Below are 22,734 nucleotides of genomic sequence, written 5' to 3'. Positions count from 1 at the left end.
TCTCTTGAAGGTTCGTAGTTTCGGCTGCAATGTTTGAATTAACCCTTTATTGTCCTTCTGGGTTTTTATCTTTCATAGTCAAATATTTTTACCGTTGGAGGGGAGGAATCGATCCTACACCATCAACTCCAAGTCGCACACCACCCTGGCTTGGAAATATATCGCCGTTCCTTCATTGTCTGTGGGTCAAAATCCTGGAACTCCCTCCTTAACAGCACTGTGGGAGTACCTACAACACACGGACTGCAGCGGTTCAAGGCGACGGCTCACCACCACCTTCTCAAGGGCAATTAGAGATGGGCAATAAATGCTGGCCTTGCCAGCAATGCCCGCATCCCAGGAATGAATTAAAAAAATGAAAAAGATGAATAGAAATAGGCAGCTGCTCTATCAAGTCTGACCCATTCAAACTGATTCTCATTCTTGTGTCCAAATCCCTCCATGGCCTTGGCCCTCCCAATCTCTGTAACTTTGTCCAGCCCTAAAACCTTCCAAGATCTCTGCACTCCTCCAATCTGGGCCTCTTGCGCATTCCCGATTTTCATCACTTCACCACTGGCAGTCGTGCCTTCTAATGCCTAGGTCCGAAGCTCTGGAATGTTGCCAACAGGCTCCCCACCAATCAGCAGCCTCATAATCTCCTGGGACAGGCTAAAAATAACAGAATTCTGGGAAGTTCCCCTTCAACTGCTCAAAAGCGATTAAAAATGAGTTCCGGGAGACAATAGTGACAATGAGGTACATCACCCAACATCCCGCCTATCTTTCGTACACAACGATATCAACCTCTGCCAGGAACCCATCCAGTTCCCTTTTGAACATCTGCAGGGAGACTGCACCCACTACACAGAGCAGCAACTTATTCCAATGGTCAATGACCCACTTGTGAAAAGAGAATTGTTGGTTTTCATTGTTTCTTTTCCTCTTCCCGTCGGGTCTCCACTTAGCTACTGCCTTCAGCAACATGAAGTGAGGAGCTCGCCTCATGGAGAAAGTGTAGGTCCAGATATGGGTCCCATTGTTGCTTGGTACAATATTCTGGAGAGCAGCTCTGAGGCAAGACAGCGGTTGCAACTGACCAAATAATAGCAGGTAATGCCATTTTAAGGAAGTAAATCTTCGATTCACAGTCCAAGACTTGCTGACACAGCTCATCAAATTTCTGTGGTTGGATTCAGTGGTGATGAGACCAAATATACTTCAATAGCTCTGGAAAACACATTTGAAAAGCCTGACCCGATAATATTCTAATCTACTGAATGCGACCTTTATTTTACATGGAAATTCAGGCAGCCCATTTAATATTTAACCTTTAAGGTTTTTAATTAATGATTGATTTTTTTTCCTCTCTGTGTAATGCTCAATCACATTTCCCCATTATGCTGCTGATTGCACCAAATGTTTGCTACTAATGGTGAACTTTAAAAACTGGTAACTTTGTAATGACTTATTGGATTTTACAAAGTCAGATGATACTAAGGGGATTCCTCCTCAGTACAATGACAGGTACCTTCCAATAGTTTACTCACAAGCAAAATCCTCTGTCCTCACTTATCCAGACATTACCCACATGACTGGGTCACAGAAAACCGTAGCCATCTAATTTTTCTCACCTCTAGATTAAGAAACTACCCGCTCTCACCTCTAACCTCAGTTCTTTCTTTTCCTTTTATCGATGCTACCATGGTCAACACTTCTCTGAATTTTGCTCACTTGTTCCTCCTAAACACCATACATGCAGGGGAGGCGGGAGTCAGATTAATGCAGTGGCAATATTTGTGTTTTAATGGAGTGGGGGAAGGGTTGTATGGGGGGTGCAGGCGGGGCCCCGAATGTTCTAAGTGCCTAGGACCCCTAAAAATTTCTAATCTGATGCTGCATACATATCCTATGCACTCTCTCAGTCGTGGCTCAGTTGGTAGCACTCCCGCCTCTAAGTCAGAAGGTTGTGGGTTCAAGTCCCACTCCAGAGACTTGAGCACAAAAATCTAGGCTGACACTCCAGCACAGTAACGAGGGAGTGCTGCACTGTCGGAGGTGCCGTTAATCGGATGAGACGTTAAACCGAGGCCCCGCCTGTCCTCTCAGGTGGATGTAAAAGATTTCGAAGAGGAGCAGCGGAGTTTTTCCCCGGTGCCCTGGCCAAAATTTATCCCTCAATCACATAATTAAAACAGATTATCTGATCATTATCACATTGTTGTTTGTGGGAGCTTGCTGTGTGTAAATTGGCTGCCACGTTTCCTACAATTCCATTGGTTGTAAAGCATTTTGGGACGTCCTGAGGTCGTGAATGCAAGTCTTTCTTTCCCTACTCCCTGCGGCCTCGCTGTACTCAACTCAAGTCTCACTGCACCATCTCCTACACTAACTCATTCTTTCCCATGACCTCAAATCTGTAGAGATCTTATCATGATTCCTGCTCGCTCCAACTACATTGTCTCATGCCTAATGCAACAAGTCCACTCCTGCAGGCAAGAACATGCTCCCTGTGATCCTAATAACTGGGCTATCAAGCCAAAGCACTGATGAGGTGCATACCAGAGATGGTACAAGTCATGACAATATACTCCTGATCTCATTGTCTGATGGGCAAATAACACTCAGATGAAACACATATCTCAGGCTACAACACCAAGCTTATTAGCAAGAGAAAAATAAACAAAGTAAACGTAGAAGATTCCATCAGATTACAATGCTTAACTATTAGTCTTTCAAAATAATGAATGTCTCAAAGGTCTAGTAATGCACACAAGTAACCTTAGTCGATGACTGAGAGGTTTTAATTGAGACTTAATGCTCACGGAGAGCTCTGCTAACCCCAACCCATTAGTTGTCTGGCAATTATACTTCTCTCTTCGCTTTGAAGTCTGGGCTGGGCTGTGAGTCTCCTTACACTTATTGAACAATGAAGTGAGAACAATTCCTTCATCACATCTTCCCTATGGCCATCTTTATTTCCCTCAACTATAACTAACAAGAAATTAAAAACAAATTTGCCCTATTTATATATCATTATACTAGTAAATTACCTCTGAAATTGTCAGTTGATGATAAAAGTTTTATATATAAGATGGTGATGGGGTCTAAGAGAAACTTCACAAACTCACTCACAGAGCCATCTAACAGCCAGAGCCTGCAACTGCACCGTGACAGATGACAGAGCAAAAATGAATAGGAAATGTTAACATGTCAATTTACAATATTAATGTTGACCAAAATTGGTGACAAAAGGAAGTAAAGTCTGCACACAGGGAGTGAAGCCCCAAGTGTAGTCTTCAGGTGATGAAGGATGAGAGGGTAGAGGATACTTGGACCACAGATCGTTGATATAACTCGGTCCCTGTTTTAAAGTCATTACATTCTGTCTTTATTTTTATAATACTTTGGAGAACTTAAAAGCAATTTGGGAAGCTGAGAAGTAGAGTTGGTTAAGTTTCTCTGCAGTGGAGGCTCAGGAGTTGAGAGATGCAAAACTGAGGCACAAGCGTGCTACCACTGGGTGTAACTACATTGACATGTTTCCACAGGCAGTCTCCATTATAAATGGGGACATTGGAAAATGCAACACAGGAGGTATTACAATAGACAGACTAATGTTGACGCCATGGTCCAGACAACTCGTCTTTTTCATCTCAACTAGCTGTTGCCAGCCATGCAATAATCAATTTAAAATGTTGGCTGTAAACTCTGGGAAGCTATAAATTCCCATAAGGAAAAATCATAGAATCTCATATGAAATTCAACAAGATGCTCTGACCAACCACACTAGTTATGTCCCTCAGTCTTCAGTTAGTACCAGTCCCTTAACTCTCAGTCTACAGACACTGAAACCAATTATATTGTACACATCAATCACAAGAACATCCTCATTCCTTCCCAGCTGAAATCAGCTAGCTCAGTGGAATCTGTATGGGTAGAATTGAGAAATACTAAGGGGCAGAAAACGTTAGTGGGAGTGGTATATAGACCTCCAAACAGAAAGGCGGAGGTTGGGGATGGCATTAAAAGGGAAATTAAAGAAGCGTGCAATAAGGGCACAGCAGTCATCATGGGTGACACTAATCTACATATAGATTGGGCTAACCAAATTAGTAACAATACTGTGGAGGAGGAATTCCTGGAGTGTTTACAGGATGGTTTCCTGGACCAATATGTCGAGGAACCAACCAGAGATCAGGCCATCTTATGCAACGAGAAAGGATTAATTAGCAATCTTGTTGTACGAGGCCCCTTGGGTCGGAGCGATCATAATATGATCGAATTCTTCATTAAGATGGAGAACGAAGTAGTTGACTCAGAGACTAGGGTCCTCAAATTAAATAAAGGAAACTACGATGGTCTGAGGAGCGAGTTGGGTAGGATTGATTGGGGAATGTCACTCAAAGGATTGACGGTGGATAGGCAATGGCAAACATTCAAAGACCGAATGGATGAACTACAGAATTTGTTCATCCCAGTTTGGCATAAAAATAAAACAAAAAAGGAGGCTCAACCGTGGCTAACAAGGAAAATTAGGGATAGCATAAGATCCAAGGAGAGGACATATAAATTGGCCAGAAAAAGTAATAATCCTGAGGATTGGGAGCAGTTTAGGATTCAACAAAGGAGGACAAAGGGATTAATTAAGAAGGGGAAAATAGGGTATGAGAGTAAGCTGGCAGGGAACATAAAAACTGAATGTAAAAGCTTTTATAGATATGTGACGAGAAAAAGATTGGTGAAGTCAAGCATAGGTCCCTTGCAGTCAGAATCAGGGGAATTTATAATGGGGAACAAAGAAATGGCAGACCAACTAAATACATATTTTGGTTCTGTCTTCACAAAGGAGGACACAAATAACCTCCCAGAGATGCCGGGGAACATAGGGTCTGATGAAAGGGTGGAACTGAAAGAAATCAGTATTGGTGTTAGGAAAATTGATGGGACTGAAGGCCGATAAATCCCCAGGGCCTGATAATCTACATCCTAGGGTACCTAAGGAAGTGGCCCTAGAAATAGTAGATGCATTGCTGGTCATCTTCCAGAACTCGATAGACTCTGGAACAGTACCCATGGATTGGAGGGTAGCTAATGTTACCCCACTATTCAAAAAAGGTGGTAGAGAAAAAGCGGGGAATTATAGACCGGCAAGCCTGGCATCGGTAGTGGGGAAAATGCTAGAGTCCATTATAAAAGGTGTAATAGCAGAGCACTTGGAAAGCAGTGACAGGATCGGACAAAGTCAACATGGATTTACAAAAGGTAAATCGTGCTTGACTAATCTACTGGAATTTTTGGAGGATGTAACTGGTAAAATAGATAAGGGAGAACTGGTGGATGTGGTGTATTTGGACTTTCAGAAGGCTTTCGATAAGGTCCTGCATAAGAGATTAGCGTGCAAAATTAAGGCACATGGGATTGGGGGCAAGGTGTTGACTTGGATAGAGAACTGGTTGGCAGATAGAAAGCAAAGAGTTGGAATAAACGGGTCGTTTTCCGAGTGGCAGGCAGTGACTAGTGGGGTACCGCAAGGATCGGTCCTAGGACCCCAGCTGTTCACAACATATATTAATGATCTGGACGAGGGAATTGGATGTAATATCACCAAATTTGCAGACAACACAAAGCTGGGTGGGAGGGTATGCTGTGAGGAGGATGTCGTGAAACTCCAGTACGATTTGGACAGGTTGGGTGATTGAGCAGAAACATGGCAAATGCACTATAATGTGGATAAATGTGAGGTTATCCACTTGGTGGCAAAAACAGGAAGGCAGACTATTATTTGAATGGCAATAGATTGGGAGAAGGGGAAGCACAAAGAGACCTGGGTGTTCTTGTGCACCAGTCGCTGAAGGTAAGCATGCAGGTGCAGCAGGCAGTTAAGAAGGCAAATGGTATGTTGGCCTTCGTAGCGAGAGGGTTTGAGTACAGGAACAAGGATGTCTTGCTGCAGTTGTACAGGGCCTTGGTGAGACCGCACCTTGAATATTGTGTGCAGTTTTGGTCGCCTTATCTGAGGAAGGACGTTCTTGCCATGGAAGGAGTGCAGCGAAGATTCACCAGGCTGATACCTGGGATGGCAGGAATGACGTATGAGGAGAGATTGGGTCGATTGGGCTCATATTCACTGGAGTTTAGAAGATTGAGAGGGGATCTCATCGAAACCTGTAAAATTCTGTCAGGCCTGGACAGACTAGATGCAGGAAGGATGTTTCCGATGGCCAGGGAGTCCATAACCAGGGGTCATAGTCTAAGGATAAGGGGTAAGCCATTTAGGACTGAAATGAGGAGGAATTTCTTCACCCAGAGAGTGGTGAACCTGTGGAATGCTCTGCCACAGAGGGCGGTGGAGGCCAGTTCATTAAATATATTCAAGAAAGAGTTGGATATATTTCTTAAGGCTAAAGGGATCAAGGGATATGGGGAGAAGGCAGGGACAGGGTACTGAATTTGGATGATCAGCCATGATCTCATTGAATGGTGGAGTAGGCTCGAGGGGCCGAATGGCCTACTCCTGCTCCTATCTTCTATGTTTCTATGCATTGACCACAGATCAAATCCGGGACCTTTCTGGTCAGTCTTGTTCAGCACTGAACTTAACCACTAACCCATCAGGGAGCTTCCCATTTTTTGTTAACAGTCAATAGATTTACAGTTCCACACTGTGAAGGTCCTTTATCTATTTACCAAATGAGCTGACCAAGAGAGAACATCCTTCTTTTAAAACTGGCTTTGCACAATTATTCATATGTTACCACTGTGATCATGGATTAGGTCCAACAAGAGAGAAAAACAAATCACCGTTATCCAACATCAAAATCAGAACAGCATTGTGAAAGGTTCTGTCATGAAACACGATGGAATTGAACACTGTCACAATACAGGTAATCACTTGGAAGATCTCTTGTATTAGAAAGTAGTAACAAGGTAAAGAAATGAAAAACAGCAGAAAGGTAAAAAAAAGAAACATAATTAACAAATGAAGTGCACATATCTGACTTTATTTTTTGAAAGTTTTAATCATCTTACTGTCAGTTTGTGATTGAATGCATGGCCTGACATGAACTTAAAATTTGCAGTTTGCAGCAGTCACCATATGGTGGTGTTGCACTGGATGGTGTACTAGCGTGGCTGGCACAATCACTTTTAGCCACCATCTATAAACAGGGCATTTTAATTAATTGAGCCCTCCAGAATTTATAATTGACTATAAATTACTAATGAGATAAATTTACAGGAATTTTACTCCCTCTTTCAAATTTCCTTCCAATTACCTGTGGTTGGTCATAAGAACATAAGAAACATAAGAAATAGGAGCAGGAGTAGGCCAATTGGCCCTTCGAGCCTGCTCCGCCATTCAATAAGATCATGGCTGATCATCTACCTCATCTCCACTTTCCTGCACTATCCCCAAATCCCTTGATTCCCTTAATATTCAAAAATCTATCGCTCTCTGTCTTGAATATACTCAACGACTGAGCCTCCACAGCCTTGTCTGGCATAACAATACAACAAAAAAGGTGAATCAACTGTGGCTAACAAGGGAAATTAGGGACAGCATAAGATCCAAGGAGAGGACATATAAATTGGCCAGAAAAAGCAGCAAACCTGAGGATTGGGAGCAGTTTAGGATTCAACAAAGGAGGACAAAGGGATTAATTAAGAGGGGGAAAATAGAATACAAGAGTAAGCTTGCAGGGAACATACAAACAGACTGTAAAAGCTTCTATAGATATGTGAAGAGAAAAAGATTGGTGAAGTCAAGCGTAGGTCCCTTGCAGTCAGAATCAGGGGAATTTATAATGGGGAACAAAGAAATGGCGGACCAATTAAATACATACTTTGGTTTTGTCTTCACAAAGGAGGACACAAATAACCTCCCAGAGATGTCAGGGAACATTGGGTCTAATGAGAGGGAGGAACTGAATGAAATCAGTATTTGTAGGGAAATGGTGTTAGGGAAATTGACGGGATTCAAGGCCGATAAATCCCCAGGGCCTGATAATCTACATCCTAGGGTACTTAAGGAAGTGGCCCTAGAAATAGTAGATGCATTGCTGGTCATCTTCCAAAATTCGAGACACTCTGGAACAGTTCCCATGGATTGGAGGGTAGCTAATGTAATCCCACTATTTAAAAAAGGTGGTAGAGAGAAAACGGGGAATTACAGACTGGTAAGCCTGACATGGGTAGTGGGGAAATTACTAGAGTCCATTATAAAAGATGTAATGGCAGAGCACTTGGAAAACAGTGACAGGATCGGACAAAGTCAACATGGATTTACAAAAGGTAAATCGTGCTGGACTAATCTACTGGAATTTTTTGAGGATGTAACTGGTAGAATAGATAAGGGAGAACCAGTGGATGTGGTGTATTTGGACTTTCCGAAGGCTTTCGATAAGGTCCCGTATAAGAGATTAGCGTGTAAAGTTAAAGTACATGGGATTGGGGGTAAGGTACTGACTTGGATAGAGAACTGGTTGGCAGACAGGAAGCAAAGAGTTGGAATAAATGGGTCTTTTTCCGAGTGGCAGGCTAGTGGGGTATCGCAGGGATCGGTGCTAGGACCCCAGCTATTCAAATATATATTAATGATCTAGACGAGGGAACTAGATGTATTATCTCCAAGTTTGCAGACGACACAAAGCTGGGTGGGCGTGTGCTGTGAGGAGGATACCGAGAAACTCCAGTATGATTTGGACAGGTTGGGTGATTGGGCAGATGCATGGCAGATGCAGTATAATGTGGATAAATGCGAGGTTATCCACTTTGGTGGCAAAAACAGGAAGGCAGATTACTATCTGAATGGCAATAGATTGGGAGAAGGGGAAGTGCAACGAGACCTGGGTGTCCTTGTGCAACAGTCGCTGAAGGTAACCATGCAGGTGCGGCAGGCGGTTAAGAAGGCAAAAGATATGTTGGCCTTCATAGCGAGAGGTTTTGAGTACAGGAGCAAGGATGTCTTGCTGCAGTTGTACAGGGCCTTGGTGAGATCACACCTTGAGTATTGTGTGCCATTTTGGTCACCTTATCTGAGGAAAGATGTTCTTGCCATGGAGGGAGTGCAGCAAAGATTCACCAGACTGATACCTGGGATGGCAGGAATGACGTATGAGCAGAGGTTGGGTCGATTGGGCTTATATTCGCTGTATTTTAGAAGAATGAGAGGGGATCTCATTGAAACTTATAAAATTCTAACAGGACTAGACAGACTAGATGCAGGAAGGATGTTCCCGAAGGCAGGGGAGTCCAGAACCTGGGGTCACAGTCTAAAGATAAGTGGTAAGCCATTTAGGACAGAGATGAGGAGGAATTTCTTCACCCAGAGAGTGGTGAACCTGTGGAATTCTCGACCACAAAAGGCAGTTGAGGCCAATTCATTAAATATATTCAAGGAGTTGGATATATTTCTTAAGTTAAAGGGATCAAGGGATATGGGGAGAAAGCAGGGACGGGGTAATGAATTTGGATGATCAGCCATGATCTCATTAAATGGTGGAGCAGGCTCGAGGGGCTGAATGGCCTACTCCTGCTCCTATCTTCTATGTTTTTATGTAGAGAATTCCAAAGATTCACCACCCTCTTGAGTGAAGAAATTTCTCCTCATCTCAGTCCTAAATGGCCGACCCCTTATTCTGAGACTGTGACCCCTGGTTCTAGACTCCCCAGCCAGGAGAAACATCCTCCCTGTCGAGCCCTGTAAGAATTTTGCATGTTTCAATGAGGTCGCCTCTCATTCTTCTAAACTCTGGAGAATATAGGCCTAGTCTACTCAATCTCTCCTCATAGGACAATCCCCCCATCCCAGGAATCAGTCTGGTGAACTTTTGTTGCACTCTCTCTATGGAAAGTATATCCTTCCTTAGGCAAGGAAACCAAAACTGTACACAATACTCCAGGTGTGGTCTCACCAGGGCCCTATATAATTGCAGTAAGATGTCTTTACTCTTATACTCAAATCCTCTTGTAATAAAGGCCAACATACGATTTGCTTTCCTAATTGCTTGCTGTATCTACATGTTAACTTTCAGTGATTTGTGTACAAGGACACCCAGGTCCCTCGGAACAACAACATTTCCCGATCACTCACCATTTAAAAAATACTCTGATTTCTATTTTTCCTACCAAAGTGGATAACTTCACATTTCTCCACATTATATTCCATTTGCCATGTTCTTGCCCACTCACTTAACCTGTCTATATCCCCTTGAAGTTTCCTTGCATCCTCCTCACAACTTACATTCTCAGCCAGCTTTGTATCATCAGCAAACTTGGATATATTACATTTGGTCCCCTCATCCAAATCATTGATGTAGATTGTGAATAGCTGAGGCCCAAGCACTGATCCTTGCGGTACCCCACTAGTTACAGCCTGCCAACCCGAAAATGACCCGTTTATTCCTACTCTCTGTTTTCTGTCCGTTAACCAATCCTCAATCCATGCTAGTATAACTGGTCTGTTGTTCCCTGTTTTCTCTCTCCCTCCTTTCTTAAATAGTGAGGTTACATTTGCTACCTTCCAATCAGTGGGAACCGTTCCAGAATCCACAGGATTTTGGAAAATGACAACCAATGCATCCACTATCTCTATAGTCACCTCTTTCAAAACCCTAGGATGCAGGCCATCAGGTCCAGGGGATTTATCAGCTTTTAGTCCCATTAATTACTCCAGTACTTTTTTTTTACTACAGTAAACTCTTTCGTATCCGGCACCTATGGGATCAGGATGGTGTCGGTTGATGAAAAATTCCGGATAACAGAGAGGTAGGCCATTTTTAACAAAAAAAATCAAAACCACTGACCAACTCGGCCACCGCGGGAAACTTGGACTCGGAAAAACTAAAAATGGATAGATTCGGCAAGATTACCGGTTATCTATTTTGCCAGTTATTAACGAATTCCGGATGATTAAGTGCCGTTTAAACAAGAGTTTACTGTAATACTAATTTCTTTCAGTTCCTCATTCTCGCTAGAGCCTTGGTTCTCCACTATATACAGGAAGTATTTTGCGTCTTCTTCCGTAAAGACAGACACAAAGTATTTGTTTAATTTCTCTGCCATTTCCTTATTCCCCATTATAATTTCTCCTGTCTCAGCCTGTAAGGGACCCACATTTACTTTTGCTAATCTTTTCCTTTTTACATACGTATAGAAGCTTTTACAGTCTGTTTTTATGTCTCTCGCTAGTTTACTCTCATATTCTATTTTCCCTTTCCTTATCAATATCTTGGCCCTCCTTTGCTGAATTCTAAAATCCTCCCAATCCTCAGCCTTACTACTCTTTTTGGCAACATTATAAACCTCTTTCGTTGATCTAATACTATCTTTAACTTCTCTTGTTAGCCACGGTTGGACCATTTTTCCCATGGGGTTTTTGTACCTTAAAGGAATGTATATTTGTTGTAAATTATGTATTAATTCTTTAAATGCTAGCCATTGCTTGTCTACCGTCATACCTTTTAATTTAGTTTCCCAATGTATCTTAGCCAACTCGCCCCTCATACCTACGTAGTTTGCTTTGTTTAGATTTAAGACCCTAGTTTCGGATTTAACTAAATCACTTTCAAACTCAATATAAAATTCTATCATATTATGGTCACTCTTCCCAACTACTGTTTGGAGGCCTATAAACAACTCCCACCAATTTTTTCTGTCCTTTGCTGTTTCTTCGCTCCACCCAAACGGATTCTATTTCTTGATTTTTGGAGCTAAGATCCTTTCTCTCTACTGTCTTTATCTCATCCTTCATTATCAGGGCTACCACTCCTCCTTCTCCATTTTGCCTATCTCTTCTAAAAGTTAAGTATCCTGGAATATTTACTTCCCAACCTTGGCCACTTTGCAACCACATCTCAGTTATGGCTATTAGATCAAACCTGTTAATTTCACTTGCTCTCTCTCTCCCGATCCGGGCCGAGCTCTTGCTCTCTTTCCGTCCGGGCCAAGCTCTCGCTCTCTCTCCATCCGGGCTAGCAATGAGACGTTTGCAGTGCTAGAAACTTACGGTAACAATCACGACCAATTCTCTGCATAGATTGAGAGGCAGTATCTCTGATCCGATTAGCAGCCAATCCGTCGGAAGCAAAAACATCAGTTCATCAAAAATCAATACTCATCAAAACAAAATGCTGAAAAGAGGGAAAAAATAAGCAAGTAGCTTTTTCCCCTCTCAAAGGAAAAGTTTGCTTTGATATGTGCTTGAAAGCATATGGAAACAAGGTTCAATCATGCTAAGTTAACAGAAGGGCTCTGTAACAGAAAGCTCCTGCTGTTTCACAAAGGAAAGCACCTGCTGACATGTGCAAAAACACTCCAAAATCTCCAGCAATTTACTCAAGTAAACGTTGTGTCAGACCGCAGGGGGTTGGAGCAACACTTCGGCATGTTTTCAATTTGAATAGTTTGCCATTATTCTACAAACAGGAAGCACTTATAGAACCGGCCACACTGAACTTTGAGGCAAGCCACCTGTTCTAGCCTCAGACTACATACAACATTGCACCTCAAAGCTTTGGTTCGACTACTCATTCAGAAGTGTTTCAATTCTGAAATTATCAGTCTTGCCCTCTCGTCGCATAATTAGAGGCATGTACAACAAACTGAATCGCTCATTAAGAGGGGGCTATAACACCAGCCGTTAATAGAGCATCCATTCAGTAGCCAGCCATCAACTATCTGCTGGGTGACAGCTGAGGTAGGAAGCAGGCAAAAATACAAATAGTGAAAACAAAACCACCCAAAGTCTGCACAGTACTTTCAATAGAAAGCAAGTCACAATCTAGGGAATGAAAAGAGACAATTAAGAATTTCCCAACTTTAATTTTCTTTTTCCCCCTAGGAGATGCCCATTATTTTCTCTACAGGGAGCCAGCCACTCAGACTGCGTCAGTGAGCAGCTATATAGGGAATCCCCTGCATCAACATTCTTTCAGGATCTGGAAGTGGAACAGGTGGTGCTAAAGTAAGGGAAATGCCATACAGAGCATACTTATGTAAATAAGGAAAACTCTGGCAATATGCAAGAGGTTCAGTCACTGAAATGAGAACGGGGAAGTTAGGTTTGGGTTGAGACCCTTTGCCAGAGTTGATACCTCATACTCGGTAGGGACCAGTACCGGATGTTCTCAGTTCAGAATTGCTAATCAGTAGCCAAAACTGTAACTCTCTAGAGCTTGTTCCTTCAGTTTGTATCAACTAGAAGATTACAGCAACAAATATCTCACTTTTAAACTTTTTTAAAAAAAGTATCTCGATGGGAAGGAAATTACTAATCATTACCATGGAGGACATCACAACCAAGTCCTTTTAGACATCTCCAGTACGTGCACATTTCCAGCAGAGTAGCTGGGGATTCATCCACCAAGAGTGGGAATCTGGCCAATTTTCACTCCCTAACTGAAGGGAGCAGAGGCGAGTTGTAGTGACCCTTCCACCCCCTTAGCCGAGATCAACTAATTCAGCACAGACCAGTAATCAAACTGAGGATTCTTTTTCGTGTCTACACTCAGCTACTCACTGCCTGGATCGGCTGATCCATTAGGGAGCAGGTGATGGTTCTAGCTGGGTTACACTTCCAGTCTTCAAGGAACCCTAACTGTGGGTCATGCAAATGACCATCATGTCAAGACAGTGTGTATTGATTGGCTATGGTCCCTTTGGAGAAGGAGAGGGGTCATCAACAACTGAGCCCAAGCCTTTCCCGAACATCGTCACATACACAATTGCAAGAAGGGGACAATGGATAGCAAATAGGAGCAGTAATCCTGGCTGATAATTTCTCTCCCGAATCCAGGCACACCGAGGCCAGTTAATGCAACTTCTTTTTGCTATCTCAGTAACGACTGCTTAACTCAGCACAGACTGAGGAGCAATTTGAGGATCTTCATAGTCTGGATAGATCAATACAATGCCATTTATGTTCTACTATTAATTGTGTTTCAATTCCTTTCTTTTTTGTTTTGAATCTCTCGAGCCTGTGCCTGCGAGATCGGACAGCTCTTCGTGGCCCAATCCGGCAAGTATGACTTTTACAAAAGGGAAGTAAAAATTCTAGTTCAACAATTATTGAAAACACTAATCAAATCCAATTAAACACAAGAGAATGATAATTGCATGTCTCTAATGGTTCTGAGTAATGATTCATTAAATTGAGGCAAATTAAATGCAAACACAAGTGTGACAATAATAGTTAATATACAAACTTGGAGCTATTTAACAGATTTAACTGATCAAATTGCAAGCACTTCAAAGCAAACTTGCTGTTTTTAGATATGGCAGCTTCGAAATCCTTCCTTGCTTACTCAGTAACATAAATATCTTCACCTTAAAGCTAAAAATGAACTTAACTTCATTAAAACATTGCTTTCCTGATTTTGAGTCAATAAGCATGTGCTTTTCAAACCTAAACTGCACATTTATGGCCTTTCCCCTCCCTTCCCTGTAACTTCCTCAAGCGCTACATCACCCCCTCCCCCACCCGACTGTCCACAGAATTCTCCATTCCTCTGACTATGGTCTGGGACACATCCCTCCTCTCTTCGCTGCACTATTGGTGGCTGTGCCTTCAGCTGTCTAGACCCTACACTCTGGAATTCACTCCCTAAACCCCTGTGCCTTTCTACCACCCTCTGCTCCTTTAAGACCCTCCTTAAAACCCACCTCTCTGACCACCCCTCCCAATATCCCCTGCATTTAATCTCCTTCTTTGGCTTGACATTTATTTATGTCCGATTGAGCTTCTGTGAAACGCCTTGGGACATTTTTTCTATATTAAAGGTGCTATGTAAATGCAAGCTGTTGTTGAAATAGTGGCATCATTTTATTTACCTATGACTTTTTGTAAAAAATCCAAGTTTTAATTTTGAACGTAGCCCAAATTAGACATGTAGCCTTTCCAATGTGAAGGAGAAGATAGCCAACAGAAACAAGAGTAAGCAAGACTATGCCAAAGTAAAGTTTTGCTTGGGTAATACGGGTTGTGTCCTCACTCCTTTCAAGTTAAACATGCTCAGCACCTATCCAATGAGCAAACAGTAAAGTTGAACTGTCACTGAACAAAAGTCTTGACCGTGTATCTGCCCGTCCCTAAACAGAGGTCTGATATTACATCAATAAATCTGCTGTGACACCGACAATGCTGTCAAACACAGCATCTTAACTGCCCTTGCCAATATTTTTTTTTATTTTTTTTAAAAAACGGGTCTGCAGAAGTGCGGGAGATAGAACGGACATGGTCAAGGGCGTGTCAACCACGGTAGGGGGGAATCCTCGGTTGAGGAAAAAGGAAGACATGTCGGAAGCACTGGTGTGGAAGGTGGCATCGTCAGGGCAGATGTGGCGGAGACGGAGGAACTGGGAGAATGGAATAGAGTCCTTACAGGAGGTGGGGTGGGAGGAAGTGTAGTCCAGGTAACTGTGGGAGTCAGTGGGTTTGTAGTGAATGTTTGTCAATAACCTATCCCCAGAGATGGAGACGGAGAAGTCGAGGAAGGGAAGGGAAGAGTCGGAGATGGACCATGTGAAGGTGAGGGAAGGGTGAAAATTGGAGACAAAATGAATGAAATTTTCTAGTTCAGGGCGAGAGCAGGAGACGGCACCAATACAGTCATCAATGTACCGGAAAAAGAGGTGAGGGAGGGAACCCGAGTAGGACTGGAACAAAGGGTGTTCCACATATCCCACGAAAAAGCAGGCATAGCTAGGACCCATGCGGGTACCCATAGCAACACCTTTGATTTGGAGGAAATGAGTGGAGTCAAAGGAGAAGTTGTTCACTGTCTTTCCATATTTGTCCTCCCAAAGTGCATCACTTCACACGTCTCCATATTGAACTCCATTGAACATGGGCACTATGCACTCGTCTGAAAAGTGTGTTTTTAATGCTGCAGGGAAATCACTTCCAGCCTCTCTGTTGACCACGATGTTGAATGGAGAACATTTGGACTAGCCACAAAATACAGAGCGTATGCTTGAAAGTAGAGCAGAGGAAGAACCACTCATTTGGTGTGTGGGTTTGGCCAGTTGTGCTGGGTCATGAATTCAAGTGGCGTGTTGGCAGCTGATCAGACCTGAGAAATTTTAGCAGGTGTGATTGAATGACCAATTAGAGAGAATAATGATTATTGAAGTACAATACATTCTATTTTTCAAATAAGTCAATTGTCCAACAAAAACATTGGCTCAATTAATCCAATTGGTCCAATAGCATTTTAACTGCTGTCATTCCAGGAAGATCGTATCTTTCAGAAGTGCAGCAAACAGTGGATGCTTGGTGCTGGTGCCGAATGTGAATTTAAAGGGGAAGTTCCACAGAATAAAGGCGTTTGCTGGCAGTGAGTAAGAATTGACCCTCAGCTTTCATCTGGCATTTTCAATGTTGCTTACTGACCCAAATTGCTCTTAACCCACATTAAAATGTTGTAAAATGCAGACCCGTTTTTAAAAAAAATATTGGCAAGGGCAATTAAGATGCTGTGTTGGACGGCATTGTCGGTGTCACAGCAGATTTATTGGGTAATACGGGTTGTGTCCTCACTCCTTTCATCCCCTCCCCCAGCCCCTAACTTGCTTTAAAATCTATTCTTTTTCCTGCTTTTTTCCAGTTCTGACGAAGGTCATCGACCTGAAACGTTAACTCTGTTTCTCTCTCCATGGTTGCTGCCCTGGCCTGCTGAGTTTTCCCAGCATTTTCTGTTATTATTTTGGATTTCCAGCATCCGCAGTATTTTGCTATCGAAATAACAATGACTGCTGTTTCCTGTGTTAAACTGTACAGATAGCTGTAGTACAACTGGCCCCTAAAATAGTATTTTTTTGGAAAAGCAAGCTAATACAAGCAGAAATATTAACAGAATTTGGGGGAAAGAGTTTGGCATCAAATTATGAAAGTTTTAGTGACTTTAACTATGAGGTGGATGGAAAGTGACTAAGAACTAAAATCTTTGCCCAGTATTTAGCATTGTATAGCAGATGTAAAGTCTCTGGTGCTGTACTTGTGAGGAGTCGGTTCATTGTAACACTACATTGTTAATTTCATTCCAATCCCAGTAATTCACAAGTAATATTTGCAATTTCTGGTCCCCTCGTATAATGGATTTAATGCAATGGTAGCGAAATGAGAATTCCTTAGTCCTTCTGCAAGAACATTGCATTTGCAGTTTCAGAGACAGATCACAGCCCATCGACCAAGCCTTACAATAATCTCTCAACAAGCTGAAGCGTACTTATCTTGTCAATGACCAAGAGTGTAAAATCCAATTTAGATTAGCTATTGAAATGAGATATTCCTATTATAATACCCTCCATCTTCACTGAGTCACTGTTGGATCAAGTGCATCCCTTATGGAACTTTAACAAAATATATTATTTCAGTTTGGGTTAAGATTCAAGTTGCCTAGAAATTCGATAGAGCCTGAAAACAAGCGGTGCCACCGCAGGGCGAGATTCGCTCACGCCCGTAAAAAGATCACAGGCAGCGCTGCTATTTTGGTGCTACCTGCTGATTTGAATGATTGGAGCGCACAGCCAAGCAACGAACGCGCTGCTTCAGGCTGTGCACTCAGCAGGAAGCCCAATGTAGCATGGCCATAGCGTCCCTGGAACAAGGCTTGCCTTTTCTTAAAGCAAGGCTATCATTTTAGAAAGCAGTCTCGAGCCCTTGAAGGGGAACTGCCTTCTGAAAAAAAAAGATCGTTTAAAAATAGGCAGTGTCTAGCTCTGCCTTCTGCACGTAAAAAATGGTAAAAGTGCTTCAGCACTAACACAAATGGCTCAACAGGCCAAGGAAAGGGCACCCAGGGTCGCGCACACAGCACTCCAGCTTTGAGTAGAGGGCCAAGTGAAGAGGTCCTCTACCCACAGGGGGCCAGGAGGCCCTCCACAAAGAAGGATGTGGGACCAGTTCGCCGATGCAGTCACTGCCAGCAGTGTAACCCCGCCCGCCAGGACCTGGCTCCAGTTCCCAAAGAAGTTTCATGAGCTCAGACCAGTCAAGGTCAGTGAATGCATCGTCAAAGCCATCTCCTACCAACTGCACCACTAGCCTCACACACTGCTCAACGCACGACCCCCCACCCCATTACTCACCTACCAATAATCTCTACCAAACTCAAGGCACACCTCACATTCCTAGCTTCACCTCACCCCCTTGGAGGAGACAATGCTGGCCTTTTTGGCAGGGGCATGGCTGAGCCCTTGGCCAGTGGCAGGGCTGAAAGAATACAAGATGCTGGTATCCTCATGTTATCCTCCTTCTCACGTTTCATGTCCCTCTCATCCCACAATATCTTCTGACGTACAAGCTGCGCATGATGTAAGCATGCAGCTCTTGCATTCCTGCCCTCCCCTCACCACAACCCTACCCTTGTGCCTTCCTCATTTCAGACTCCCAAGAAATCCAGCCTTTCCAGCCAGTGGTTGACCAAGAAGAGGGAGAGGAGAGTGAAGAAGAAGAAGAAACACCGTCACTCAATTTCACACTCCCAGCCACCAGCTGCTCAAGATCGTCCTGCAAGGGCATCTGCAGTGACCCCACTGAAAGTCAGCAGTCTTCCACCAGCCAAGCTGCAGACACTGGGGTAGCACTGCGTGACATCACTAGGATAGGAATAGGCACACGCAAGAAGTCACGAAGGGACTGCACAAGGGTGATTAATTGATTTCTTGATGTCATATTGTATGCATATATGGATAAAGTTGGATTGGAAAGTTTGCTTTGTGGTGGCTTTTATTTCTGCATTGTGGTCAAGAGGACGCGGTGATGGTCAGTAACAGAGGGAAGGTAAGGTGTGGGACAAATGTTGAAAGGGGAATTGGGATTGTGGTCACTAGTACCGCAGGCGAATGATTCGATCCCAGATATCCCGGCCAGAAAGGGGCAGTCTGGGTTACATCCTTCCTTCCACTTCCTACTCTTCTGCGTCTTCATCTTCCTCTTCCCTCTGCGAGCATCTTGTCCGCAATGCTGCCTCTGCTTCATCTCCATGTGCCCCCCCCCAGGACTGTGAGCAAGTGGTCTTCTCAGAAGCAAAATACTGCAAATGCTAGAAATCTGAAATAAAAGCAGAAAATGCTGATAATGCTCAGCAGGTCAGCCAGCATCTCCATCTGAAACGTTAACTCTGTTTCTCTTTCCACAGATGCTGTCTGACCTGCTGAGTATTTCCAGCATTTTATGTCTTCTCAGAAGCCTTCCTTTACCATCCAAAGCCTTGCCACCATCCAGCTGCATTCCCTGCACACCAACAACTTTTTAAATGTATTGCACCAACACAACTTCAATATTTTAAAAGGTCCAAAAGCTGAAATCAAAACTTACCTGAAAGATGTGTGCGTCCAGAAAGAAGCACGGACAGTGTCTCTGCAGTACTGCTACACACATATTCTTCCCAGCGTGGTTTAGGATAGGGCGTTAGGGCGTGCAGCAATGTCCAAAATTGCAGTCGTGCGTCAACTCAGGTGTTGCACACCGATTGACGTCACAATTCACACATTTGAATTTGAGAGGCGAGCGCTGGCAACGGCAGCGCTATCAACCTCACCAAAATGGCGGCCGCTGTTTTCACACGCCGGAAGTGAGGCGCCCGCCATTTGTTGCAGAAATACGGTGCTAACGGTCAGCGGTAAGGTAGGGAATTTCTAGGCAAGAGTGTCTAGATTCAGACATAAAGGCCTAAAAATTTGGTTGCTTTGCGACTCCCATTAGCGACCCAAGAGGGTGCTAACGGGGCGCAAAGCAACTAGCGCCTGGGTGTGGCACCGCCAACACCTCCCGCAAAATTCAGTGGGAGGTTAGCGGCGACGGTAACCATTAGCGGCCCGCGGTGCGTCGCCGCCGGCGATGACGTCATCGCCGTACGCAGCACCTGGCCCCGATCTTCGGTAGCGCCCCCTGACGCCATATCCGACGGGGTCAGGGGGGCCTACCTGTGGCCAGGGCGGCGCAAATTAAAGGGGAGGTGCTGGGCGGCCATTTATGTTGCTGGCCTGTCACCTCTGCCGTCCCCAGCCTCCTCTGCAGCCCCCCGTGGAGTGCCAGCTGCGCTCCATGAGCCCCGCAATACTCGAGTGCCGGGCTCTTTTGCTGGCACTCCGATCCCTGGTGGCCCAGCTGGGCCCCGGGTCGCACTGCGCTAGGCCCCTCCCAGGCCTGCAGTACCGCGGCGTGACGTGGCGCTGCGGCACATAGCTCCGCGATATTCACTCGCAGCGCCCCAAGAGGGGGGTAGAGTGCTTGCAGTAGCACCCCGCTTCCCTCTTGGGGCGCTACATGTGAATTTCGGCCGCGGGGGTGCTAATTTTTTCAGGTCACTAAAAGTAGCGCCCCGGCGAAGTTAGCGCCCCAAAGAGGGTGCGACTCAATTTTTCCCCCAAAGAGTGGCTATTTCAGCCAAGTACGGGATGGCACCCATGGAACTATTACCCCAGCAAGAATCATCAGCAGCATCAAGAGAGGAGAAAAGGAGCAACAAAGGGAAATGTGAAAAACTGGCAAAGCACTCAAACCTTAGAATAAAAATGGAACTAAATGTACAACAAGCCAGAAACCAAAACAAAGAGCAAATCCTTCCACTGTCACTTCTTTTCTAAAAATGTCACTACATTACAACAGTGATTACACTTCAAAAGTGCTTTAATGGTTGTAAAGCACTTTGGGACGTCCTGAAGTAATGAAAGGCACCGTATAAATGCAAGTTCTTTCTTCTTGTTGCAGCAGAGACCGTCCACACTATGAAATATAAGGATATGCTTGATCAATCTGCTTCTGAATTGCAAAACACAGTGTCTCAACTGGAAAAGCGATTAGACAGCGTTGAAGATGAAGGAAATAAGTAGAAAACTAGGTATGAAACCCAACAGGAGCTGAATATACAACGAGAGAGACAAATTAGAATTTTAGAAGAGAAAGTGGAGTACGTTCGTGGTAATCCTGCAGACAGATTGTCTTCTGTACGTTCATATGAGGAGATGCCAGTAGGTGCGCTAAAACAACTGATAAAGCAACTGGAGAAAGAGAAGAAAAGCCTTCAAAACCAGCTGAAAAATTATGAGTGGAGAATAGACCAAGAAGCAAAGGCTTATCATAAAGCCAATGATGAACGTCGCACATACCTGACAGAAATTGCACAAGCATCCTTATCGATTGAAACAGCAAAGAAGCAGAAGGCAATAGGATCAAGAGAAAAGAAAGTTTTGAAAGGAAAGTACAATGTGCCAACTACTCAAAGGATTTTAGATCTCAAGAAAGGACCAATTAAAAAGACTGCAGCAATGAAACAGCTTCCAAAATTGAAGCATTGACGTTAGAATATTATTATGGAACAGACAGGGTGTTATAGTTGTCAAAGAAACCTGTTATTTACAGTATTTATGTCCTAATTTAGAAGGGTTGTTTAATTGTTGCTAATCTAAATTAGAGATATATTTAGTTTTGTTGAACTGGTAGTAATTATTTGTACATCGGTAATATGTAATAGATTTACTTAGTGTAGTTATTTTTAATGATAGTATTCTTACCTAAATGTTTTATTTAATTTCTATTAAAAATCTCTGCCCTTAATTGTTTCCCTGGATGGGCTGCTGAAATATTGGATGAATAAGTAGCAGATTTGGCTCAGTGGTAGCATCCTCGCTTCTCAGTTAGAAGGTCTTGGGTTCAAGTCCCACTGCAGAGACTCGAGCAGTAAAGTACCATGGAACGCAGCACTGTCCAGCGTGCCATCCTTCATTTGCGACAATAAATCGAGGCATTGTTTTCCCTGTTGGGTGTATGTAAAATAGACCCTTGGGACTATTCAAAGAAGAGCTGACGATTTCGCCTGGCGTCCTGTCCTGGCCTACATTTATCCCTCAACCAAGATTATCTGTTGTTTGTGAGATTTGCTGTGTGTAAATTGGGTGCAGTCTTTTCCTACATTACAACAGTGATTACACTTCAACATACTTCATTGGCTATGGGGCATGGTGCTTTGGGACATTGTGAGATCATGAAAGGCTCTATGGCGCCGATGAAGATGGCTGCCGTCCTTGCGCTCGGCTCGTTAAGAAAAAAGCATTTCACTGACTGGATTTCATTTGTTGTATTTGGTTGTGACAAATAAAATTGGGAAAAAAAAATTCTTCTCTTTCTTTCACTGGGTTTCCCCAATTGTCAATTTTATCCTGATTCAAGTTTGTGAGACGCGGCAGGGACAGCTGTCTGTCATCTGTTGACCGGCTCCCAGCCTCCCATTTCCAAGAGACAGCCTGGAACTTCCTTGTGGCTGGTCCCACCCTGCTGATGTACTTTTGCCAGACGTGCGGTTCCGCTGCATTTCTGGCGAAGTTACTGCAGCGGACAGGGCTGGACCATCAACGAGGAAATTCCAGGCCTACCCTTGTAAGAACTTCAGCTGTTGCAGCCATGTAAATTTGCAACTGCTGGGCAAAGTTATTATTCTGACTGCAAAAATGAAAGAGAAAGGGCCCCTTTCCCATAAAAATCTGATCTGACTGTTGGTGTGTGCGCTAAAAAAAAAACCCTGCACTCCAAATTGGTCAATGAATCCAGGAAATATACCTATGAAGTATGTAGGTTCGTGTGGAGCAGCTGGGCCGAATGGCCTATTTCTGTGCTGTACATTCTATGTAATGCACTAAGGTACCCAATCATACACAATCAAAAGCTTCTCTGTCACAAATTTTTCCACCCCAATAACCAGGAAATGCACTGTTGGCCTGTACTTGAGGGGGCAGGGGGATGTTCGTAAAGAATTC

General features: G+C 43.7%; 2 protein-coding genes across 8 annotated transcripts in view; one reads left to right on the top strand and one right to left on the bottom strand.

Moving 5' to 3' along the window:
• ptprub (protein tyrosine phosphatase receptor type Ub) overlaps positions 1-22,734 on the bottom strand; it is a 1,172,978-nt gene that overhangs the window by 724,858 nt on the left and 425,386 nt on the right. The window lies entirely within an intron of this gene.
• Positions 20,718-22,052, top strand: LOC147103369 (coiled-coil domain-containing protein 169-like). The gene has a single exon (XM_085962900.1). The coding sequence runs from the start codon at positions 20,947-20,949 to the stop codon at positions 21,277-21,279; it is 333 nt and encodes a 110-aa protein (XP_085819026.1). The 5' UTR covers positions 20,718-20,946; the 3' UTR covers positions 21,280-22,052.

Source organism: Somniosus microcephalus, chromosome 20 (assembly GCF_052327205.1).
Source record: "Somniosus microcephalus isolate GS21.2 chromosome 20, FLI_Smic_1.0, whole genome shotgun sequence".
NCBI classification, from domain to species: Eukaryota; Metazoa; Chordata; class Chondrichthyes; order Squaliformes; family Somniosidae; genus Somniosus; species Somniosus microcephalus.
Note: the sequence above shows the minus strand (reverse complement) of the source record. Positions and strands in the feature narration are given on the sequence as shown.

Coding starts and splice junctions, on each gene's coding strand:
- LOC147103369 (XM_085962900.1), top strand. CDS start 20,947: ATGCCAGTAGGTGCGCTAAAACAACTGATAAAGCAACTGGAGAAAGAG.